This window comes from Ammodytes marinus (assembly GCF_949987685.1).
Source record: "Ammodytes marinus genome assembly, chromosome: 12".
Lineage (NCBI taxonomy): Eukaryota > Metazoa > Chordata > Actinopteri > Uranoscopiformes > Ammodytidae > Ammodytes > Ammodytes marinus.
This window is the reverse complement of record NC_137216.1, coordinates 12,778,770-12,787,809: the sequence shown is the minus strand read 5'-3', so window position 1 is coordinate 12,787,809 and position 9,040 is coordinate 12,778,770. Positions and strand designations below refer to the sequence as shown.

Here is a 9,040-nt window from a genome sequence, read left to right as displayed (position 1 = left end):
CCACTACGTCAATGGGGCAGCAGCGCTCGGTGCCGCTGTGACGTCAGCAGGATGTAAATGTGGTGCCTCGCGGCCTGATCGCTCTTTTTCCTCTCCTGTTCAGTTAGGGCGGTGCGCCTAGATTTTGTCTCTGTAAGATATAACATCCAACCAGCAAAATGATCATCTACAGGGACATTATCAGCAGTAAGTTGTTACGTTTTGAGTACTCTTCTGTGTAAGTCGGATAACCTTACAGTGACGGCTATTTTGTGTGTGTTATGTTATAGTACAGTTAGGCGGCCGGCCGGCAAGCTAACTCGTGTTATCATCGCCCGGTGCTAGCGTTAGCCTGTTGCTAATTTATAAATAACGGAAAGCAGTAATGTGCTGACTGTTAGCTAGCCGGTAATGCTGAGGCCGGTTAGTTTTGAGCTGTGGTAAAACTAGCAGCAAGGTTCTGCCGCCGCTCTTACTACATACTGTCATATGTCGAAACCTTCCTGCTTACGGGAACCTCAGCGGGGATTTGACACCAAATGGCGGGTCGGGAGCGTTAGTCACGATCGTATAACGGGTGTACGTGGCCTTTCAGCGTCACGAAGCTTCTAGCTGCGGTTTTATTTGTGAGGCGTTATTTTTTCCTAAGGTAAGCATTAGCATCGCTACAACACAGCGCGGCCTTTTCTATCTGTCTATTATATAACCGAGGAAAGTTCCAGAATAAGTTGTTCGCGATAACCACCAATGATCTGACGTAGCTTATTGTTTAGCCCTAGCCGAAATCGCAATCGCGGGGCAGGCCTGAAGTTTGCTTTGTGTTCAGTAAGTTTGATAACAATGTTTCTTCTCACAGATGACGAGATGTTCTCGGACGCCTTCAAAGTGGTCGACAAAGGGTTCCTCATAGAAGTCGAAGGAAAGGTGAGTTAGCGGTACACGAGTAGATTTTATCTGAATGTATGATCACATGGTTGGCCTAATGCAAGGCCACAAAAAAATACATCACCACTTCACTATGTAAATCCAAGTTTGGACGTGTAAAGCATACGTTTCAAATTACTTTGGGTAGGAGGAAATGTATGTACAACAAAGCTACTCTTGAGTAAACACAATCACTTGATGATAACAGTACAACTGTATAGTATTTTTAAGTACTATGTTGTCAAATGGTCGGTAAGTTTACAAAAAAATGTGGCCACAAATATTTCACAACTAGACATCTAAAACCCATAAACTAGTTCTTAAGTTGGACTGTCTGAAGGTGGAGCTTTCCACAGACAAAAGTTATACTGCCCTCACCTGAGATTCCGGTTTAATAGCAGTAAGTGAAAAGCATTGTTTTCACATTGCATCACAGCAGTCAGCATGACGTAGATAAGGGTGTGTCCTGACATGCCCATATGAATATACTTCATCTTGATTCATGGCAGGGTTCTACATAACATGTTTCCCCACCTGGCCCTCTTCGCCAGTAGATTAGCATTTTACTGGCCCCTTGCATATTTTCACTGACCTGGCAGCCCTAAATATAAACTTAAAAAATTTGGTGATCATCACTCATATGGAACACATTTAAATTCCCTTTTTAGATATGGTTGATTTCTAGTTTTACATACACATTCTGTTTAAAAAAAAATCATACAAATACACATTTTAACTGCTTATCAATTGCTGTCTCTTATGCAGGAAATCATAATGGGACCATATCCCAAAGTTGAATAAAAAGATCCCAGAAAATAAAGGTTTTACACTATGTTCTAAGGGTATGACATTGGTTCCTGACAAATTCCCCACTCATTAAACCATTTATATTCCCCTTTCATACACGTACCGCTGAGCCAAATGTGCAGTATGCTCATTTGAAGTCGGACTTTCAACTGTACGCCCATCCTTGCCTTACCATCCACAATATTCTCGACGTGAGCCACCATAAACTGATGTTCTCCCCCCGCCTGTCTAGACCGTCACCAGGAAGAGCGACGACATCGATGATTCGTTAATTGGGGGGAATGCCTCAGCTGAAGAGATGGCCGAGGGCACCGACGCAGGTTGCGTCTCTGGTGTAGACATCGTCCTCAACCACAAACTGCAGGAGACGGCCTATGACAAGAAGGCTTACATGCTCTACATGAAAGCCTACGTCAAGGCGTAAGTATGAGTGCTGCTGATGGTGCAAAGCACGATTTGTAATACGAGGATGAATCAATCACAGGTATCATCGGGTGACCTGCATTTAGAGGGAACCTGTTATTTGATTATGAATTTTGGATTGATGTATCCCCCCTACTCACTGTGATGTTGGCATGAACCCAAATAATAAATGTTAACTATTTTCCCTCTGTGTCCAGCATCAAGGCCAAGCTTGAAGAGTCCAGTCCAGACAAAGTTGATGAATTTGTGAAAGCGGCACCAACAGAAATTAAGAGCATCGTGACCAATATCAAGGACTACCAGGTACATACATTCAAGACGCATACAGTTTACACAAAACATGTTCCATGATTTTGGATATGATAGCAACCTGAACAAGATATTAACGGAACCAAAATTATTTTGTAAAGAGTTAGTGAAAATCCAATATAACTGCTGAAACCGAGAATTTTAAAATAATAACCTCACAATATGCATTTGTTGACACGCAGTTAGTTTATAATTAATGCATTTCTTCTGAGTTTTAACTTTTTGCTGTTTATCGTTAAAATGCTCTGAAACTCCATTCAAAAATGAAATCTAATTTATCTACATAATACTCTGGAAGCATAAATTAATAACTGAATTATGGACTGCATAAATCTGGCATATAACAGCATGAATCATAATAAACACTGGTGTGATAAGATACTTTGAGAATATGACCCCCTATCAGAACTTTGCATGTACCAATGCAGTGTCATCCCAAACGGATAATGAAAACAAAGTGCACAACGCCACATAGGCAACCAGTGGGTGTGAAGAGTTTCTCATTGCAAAGTGCGCTCACAATTTTGACCATTGCCTCCTTTTCGTCTCCCTGTAGTTTTTCACTGGCGAGTCAATGAACCCAGATGGCGCGGTTGGACTGCTCAACTACCGCGAAGACAACATCACACCATTCATGCTTTTCATCAAAGCCGGTCTTATTGTTGAGAAATGTGTAAGTATTCAGCAGAGTCAAAACCACACGTGTCATGAATCAAGCAGGAATCATAACATGTCCGTTCAGCCTGTGCAAGTCCAGCATTTGCTTGGGTTAGCTCAGTAGCTGAAATTGAGACGGAAATGTACACAATCATTTTAGATGCACTCTTATGCCATCAGCTTTGACATAGTTGACTATGAGAGGGTAAACGTCAGTATTTCACCCCAAATATAAATCAATTTGAAGTCAATTAATTTGACTTCTTTCCTTAACTCCCTTCACTCAACCTTTGGGTGCACATGTGTAAAATCATGCACAATCCTTACTAAACCAGAGCTGAGTTGATTAATTTCTGATTCCCCAGGAAGTAGAGTGCTCCTGCTTTGTAGATGTATATTAACACGTCTTCCTCTTTTTTTTTTCAGTAATTGCCTGGAACTACATCTGCTTTTTCAATTGGCTGCTGCTTCTCAATTGGCCCCAAGAGCAAACCGAAGGAGCACTATTTGCATCATGCCTGAAAAGAGACATTCTTGTACAACTTCTCAGATCACCTTATGGCCCACGGCACCACATCCAAGCCTGGGTGAATCAAACATGATTGGTCACTGAATACAGTTTATGACTTTTTCTTTTTGCGGTGTTTGACTTCCCAGAATTCACTTTTTGTGATTGAAAACAAAAAGGCAGGACATTGTGTGAAGCTCTGACAGAAGGAAAGATGTTTTCAATCTTCTGCGTACTGTTTTAGCAATGCTCTAAACAGGTTGATTGCCTCTGACCTCTTGTATTCTTGGTTGCATTAAATAAGATTCCATCTACTTAAAAAAATAACTGGTTTAATTTGAAAATAAAATCTAGTACCACCACTTTCAGTTTTGCTGTATGTTTTTGGGATTTTGAGTCACTCCTTTGGTGTTTACTATGCTTAGTTGTAATATTGCTGCTATATTTGCATAAAATGAACTGAAAGACAAAACGGACTCCCAAGTTACGTGCTTAGTATGTGAGAATACAATGATGCTGCAGACCATGAATTCTTTCCAAGAACCAAAATGACCAGAGTATATCATCTTTTGCTGGATAACTACAAGGGCTATGAGATTTATAAAGGTGCTACAAGGAACTTTTAAATATTTCTGAAAGTTATTTTTCCTCCATAAATGACATGTAACAGCAAATGAGACTCAGTGCACATATTTTTAGTTTTAAAATGTTTGTCATAGGTACGCTGACCCTGGAACAGCTGGTGTAATAAAAACACTACCACTTGTGTCAAAGGGGTGCAAGAAGTAACACTGAAAGTTCCTCAGAGCACCTTTTAATGCTACTTATGATGTAGCTACTATAACCTTAAATCAGAAGATTCTTGAACTTTTGCTTACACCCTGTGTAAGCAAAAAGTGTTTGGCCTTGGACAGCTGATAAGGGAATAGTATGGTCAGACACTTATTTAAATGTTCATTGTCAATTTAGTTTAAGGCTAAAACGAACTTCTTGCTAGAAGAATGCCTGTATAGTAAGTTGCTGTTAAAATTCAGATAATGGAGAAGGTCCTTATTTCAAGGTTAGCCAGATTTATTCAGTTAGTGAGATGTACAAAGTTCGAGGACAGACTTATACAGAAAAGCTAAATCCAAAATATTATGGCTTTTTCTGGGTCCTAAGTAACGGCTTATCACAAAGTTATTAATGCCAAACAGTCGAGTCTGCAGCAACCAAAAGCATTTACTGTTTTTCATGCCCTCCATTACCATCCTTCAACTTCAAAAAAAGGGCTTGGAACTCACTGGTGTAACAATGTCTCTTTATTGTGTTCAAGTGCCGTGCTAGCTAACAGTTTAACGTAAAAAAAAAAAATCACAAACTGCATAATGTGATTAACAGTGTGCTTTTGAACAGCTACAGGTATATTCAGGAACTCCGTGAAAAACTGGTATTCCTTTTGAATATTAAGCAGCTGATAGCTTGTGATGGTTCCTGTGTGGTCAGATCAACATGGGTGAACGTGCTTGGATGAATTAGCTGAAGCTAGGCGGTCTGCCTCTCTTCCTCCTCCTCACCAGACTGGTAATGTCGGTATTCTGGCTTCAGATCCCAGGTGCTTTTGTGAGCTCCCTTGCTGTTGTACACCCCAATTTCCTTCAGGATATCTTTCAGGTAGGTCTGAGGAAACAGTAGTAACACACCATGTCCGTGACAAACAACCTATGTGTTTTTGTGTATCATTTCGAACTAAACACGCATGAAATTTGATCCTGTAAGCAAACCAGTTTCCCTCACAGGTACAGCCTCCTTATGTTGCACCAGCAAAGATCCCAAAGGAATACTTTTTGGAAAAAATGGTAATTTTCTGGCTGGCAGGGATTTAAATGAGGAGATTAATACCACTTTCTACATCCAAGGAACTGTTAGACCCATAGCTGAACTATTTTTCCTTTTTTCTGTACAGACAGAGCCAGGCTAGCCATTTTTCTCAACTTCCAGTGTTTATGCTTAGCTTATATTTAACTGATGCATGAAAAATGTATGGATTGTCTAACTTAATTTCGGCAGAATTTCACAAAATATACAACTGTTACTTCAAAGAAATATTGTCAATTTCTGAAATTTGCTCATTCACTTAGTTGAGAACTTTGATACTGCTTTCATAGTTGTGCAATAAATATGCAGTGTTAGCTACTGTACAGTGCTGCTGGCTTAAACATAAAGACTGGAAACGGGGAAACAATATAGTTAAAAGTTACATGTATGTACTTTAACCCCAGAAGTTACATTTTATGCTACTTTAAACTTCTACCCCACCACAAAAGGAAATTGTACTTTATTTGTGTTTATTTTCAACATTACTTAATGGTTTACCTTAGAAGTTTACAAAATGCATACAACAAATAATGGTATATCTTTGAATTGGGCAAATTAGCAAAATGACTATTTTTTTCTTTTGGTACCTCATTATATTCTAATGGTTAAAGTTAAATGTATTTACTTTTTATAGTATTTCTACACTTCGGAATTGCCACTAACGCAAGTAAAATATATCAGCCCTGCTCTGAAGGCAAAAGCACCTCTATGGCGAACTAACAAAGCAGATCTTGGTTTATTCCGTACAATAACTAAGGTGGTAAAACAACACAATACAGTATATCTTTCCGGGGGTTATGTGTTTCATGGCTGGTGCCACAGTATTTGTGCTGAGCTAAGGTAACCAGCTGCTTACAGTGCAGTTCTATACAGAGCATGAGATCAGTTTTTTCATCTAAAAAAATAAGATATTTACCATTTCCGTTTCAAGAATTACAACTTTCCCTTTAAAAAAGGTGTTACAAGTGTGTTGAGTGCCAGCTCCTGGTGACATGAAGACTTCTGAATGGAACATACACAGCTTTGCCTCTCATTTTTAACCTGCTTAGATTTCTTCTGTAGTGACAGTACACTTTAGTTTCATGAACAGCCATAATCCAACATGACTCTTATTTCTAATACTGAGCAGGAGCCGTGTGTGAGACCCTACTCTCCAAAGACCACTGGGTGTCTCTGTTGAGCTTATAGACATGTTCCCGCTGTATCTGATTCTGACCAATAACAGTGATGTTGTTAAAGACTTTTAATAATGGGCTCTACGGTTACTTCAGTTAATTTAATTCAAGTGCTTCGGGAGAGAAATGATGTTGTGGAGTGTATTGCAGCGTTTGACTCCTACTCAGTCCATGGTTATGCAATCTGATGCAATTGTAGGGAACCTCAAGGTCTCAGCACCTACACACTACCGTTCTCTGTGAGCTGGAACGAATCCAATGTGCTCTATCGATTCATCTCTTTGTGTGTGTGTGCGCACAAGTTTGCCCAAATTTTTACCACAAGAGTGTGTCAACAGTCATGAACGTCATGTCGTGGGCGATTTGTTCAAAATGTAACAAGTGCAAGGTGGATAGTGGGCAGGTGCATTGTTTTTTGGGTTTTTCCATCTATATTGTTATCTATGTATGTGTATACGTGTGTTGCTCACCACAGGTTGTTTGGTAATGTCCACCAAGTCCTTAATGTTGTAATACTGGTGCTTTTCAAAGGCAGAGAAGAGCATGTCCAACACAACCTGCCGTTCAGCCCTCACCATCTTCCCCTCAGACTTCTTCCTCTTGTCATGATCCAACTATACAATAAGAACAATGTAGCGTGCAATAAACGGCTGTTAAAGTTCATGTTAATGTTTTTTTACATATTACATTAAGCTACTCATTTTATCAAAAGCAACATACAATAACTGCGTGAATCCATGTACTGTAAGTAAAGCCAACAAATTGTAAGAACATGAAACTGACATTTTCAAAACTCATTATTGTAATATTTAAGTATTTAGTAAATATTTATTTTTAACATTGTAATAATGTCACTTACAGTAACACTTTTACATTTTAAACTTTAAATAGGCATCCATATGAGACAGGCCTTAACTCCTTTTGGAAAAAAAAGACTGTTTTGGTGACCCTCTGATACTGCCCAAGATCTTTTTGTTGAAGGTAGTGCTATTTTTTTTCTTCACCTGCTCATGTGTTTTACCCTACGTGCACTTTCACCATCGACCTACATATGCACGGCTAAATTATCAAACACTAAACCATCCACTTCCGGTAAACGTGTTCCAAACATTTAGCGATCTGTAACTAATGATCCTGAAACAGTATTTATTTAATATTGCAATACTACACAGCTTATCTACACTGGCTGACTAAAGAGTTGACTTGATTGAATTTCTGTGGCTGCCCCAATTTGCTGGTACTTCTCAAACACTGGGAGAGACAGAGGGGCATTGTGGCTGTGGGTGGAATAACCTAGCTTATTGAGGAATAACTAACTCTTCCTATCACTGACTAATAGATTCATATAATCATTTCATCAATATCAGAAAGCATGTGACACAGTTAATATCAATTGGAGACAAACATCTCTATCAAATAATGTGAGATTGCCTATGCCCATGTGCTATATGAAAAAAAGTCAAAGAAGGTTCAAACAAATCATATGCTGATGGGATCAACTGAGAAAGTTGGTAGCACCAGTGTGACGAGTGGAAAAGTTAGTTTGGAACCGTGACATATCAATTATGAATCATCAATTTGATCTAGCATCGAGAGACAGCCTCATGTACAGAGGGACTCGTATCAAAATTCAAGTAGTCGCCACTTTTTTGTTCTCTCTTACCATACTGGTGAATTTGAATGAATTATTCTTTGTTGCTTATGGTTTATGTAACTGAACGATTGAATTGTGGATAATCTTAATCGATCTAAAGAGGTGTAGCATGTCCATGTTGACATTTACATTTCTATGCGCAATCCAGGGAATATAAACTAGCTAAATTGGACAACCCAGCGTCCAATGAAACCCGTGTTATTTGTCGAAAACATTAAAATGTGTAGCAAACAACAAGCCTGTAGAATGGACTTGACGTTTCATTTCAATGGGCCTACCATTTCCTTTAACCAAACTGGTAACACAGACCCACCCACATGCAGCATGGCTGTTATAAGTTCTCACATTGAAATCGTGGTTGGCCACAGGCTTGAAGATGGTAGTGACGGCTTTCTCCAGCTGCTTCGACAAACGCTGAGGCTTGGTGGACTCTTTAATCTGCATCCTGACACACACACACACACACACACACACACACACACACACACACACACACACACACACACACACACACACACACACACACACACACACACACACACACACACACACACACACACACACACACACACACACAGAGAGTACAGTTTACTTTGGGTTTTCTGTGATCGACTTGATCTCGGCTGACAGATGCCTGTTAGCACGGACGCAACTGTCAGCACCTCAAGGTTAAACTAACCAAATAAGGCAAGGAAGCTGATCTGCCCAACCATATCCTGCTTACTGTTTATTTTTTTATTAATAATT

General features: G+C 39.5%; 2 protein-coding genes across 2 annotated transcripts in view; one reads left to right on the top strand and one right to left on the bottom strand.

Annotated features, from left to right (window-relative positions):
• Positions 1-53: 53 nt before the first annotated feature.
• On the top strand, positions 54-3,969 carry tpt1 (tumor protein, translationally-controlled 1). The gene is made up of 6 exons (XM_080038253.1): positions 54-186; positions 836-903; positions 1,943-2,130; positions 2,331-2,436; positions 2,999-3,115; positions 3,526-3,969. Exons 1-6 carry the CDS (start codon positions 159-161, stop codon positions 3,526-3,528), a joined length of 510 nt encoding a protein of 169 aa, XP_079894379.1. The 5' UTR covers positions 54-158; the 3' UTR covers positions 3,529-3,969.
• Positions 3,970-5,131: 1,162 nt separating this feature from the next.
• The window catches only part of LOC307258060 (general transcription factor IIF subunit 2-like), a gene marked incomplete at both ends in the record, with an annotated part of 40,807 nt that continues 36,898 nt past the window's right edge, over positions 5,132-9,040 (bottom strand). The window contains 3 exons of the mRNA XM_080037454.1: positions 5,132-5,266; positions 7,110-7,253; positions 8,639-8,738. Of these exons, the coding sequence (XP_079893580.1) occupies positions 5,132-5,266; positions 7,110-7,253; positions 8,639-8,738 (379 nt within the window). The remainder of the gene's footprint in view (positions 5,267-7,109; positions 7,254-8,638; positions 8,739-9,040) is intronic.

Excerpts from the sequence above, each read along its gene's own strand:
- tpt1 (XM_080038253.1), top strand. The coding sequence starts at position 159 with ATGATCATCTACAGGGACATTATCAGCA. Across the intron at positions 904-1,942 it reads TCATAGAAGTCGAAGGAAAG|ACCGTCACCAGGAAGAGCGA; the intron begins GTGAGTTAGCGG and ends CCGCCTGTCTAG. Across the intron at positions 2,437-2,998 it reads CCAATATCAAGGACTACCAG|TTTTTCACTGGCGAGTCAAT; the intron begins GTACATACATTC and ends GTCTCCCTGTAG.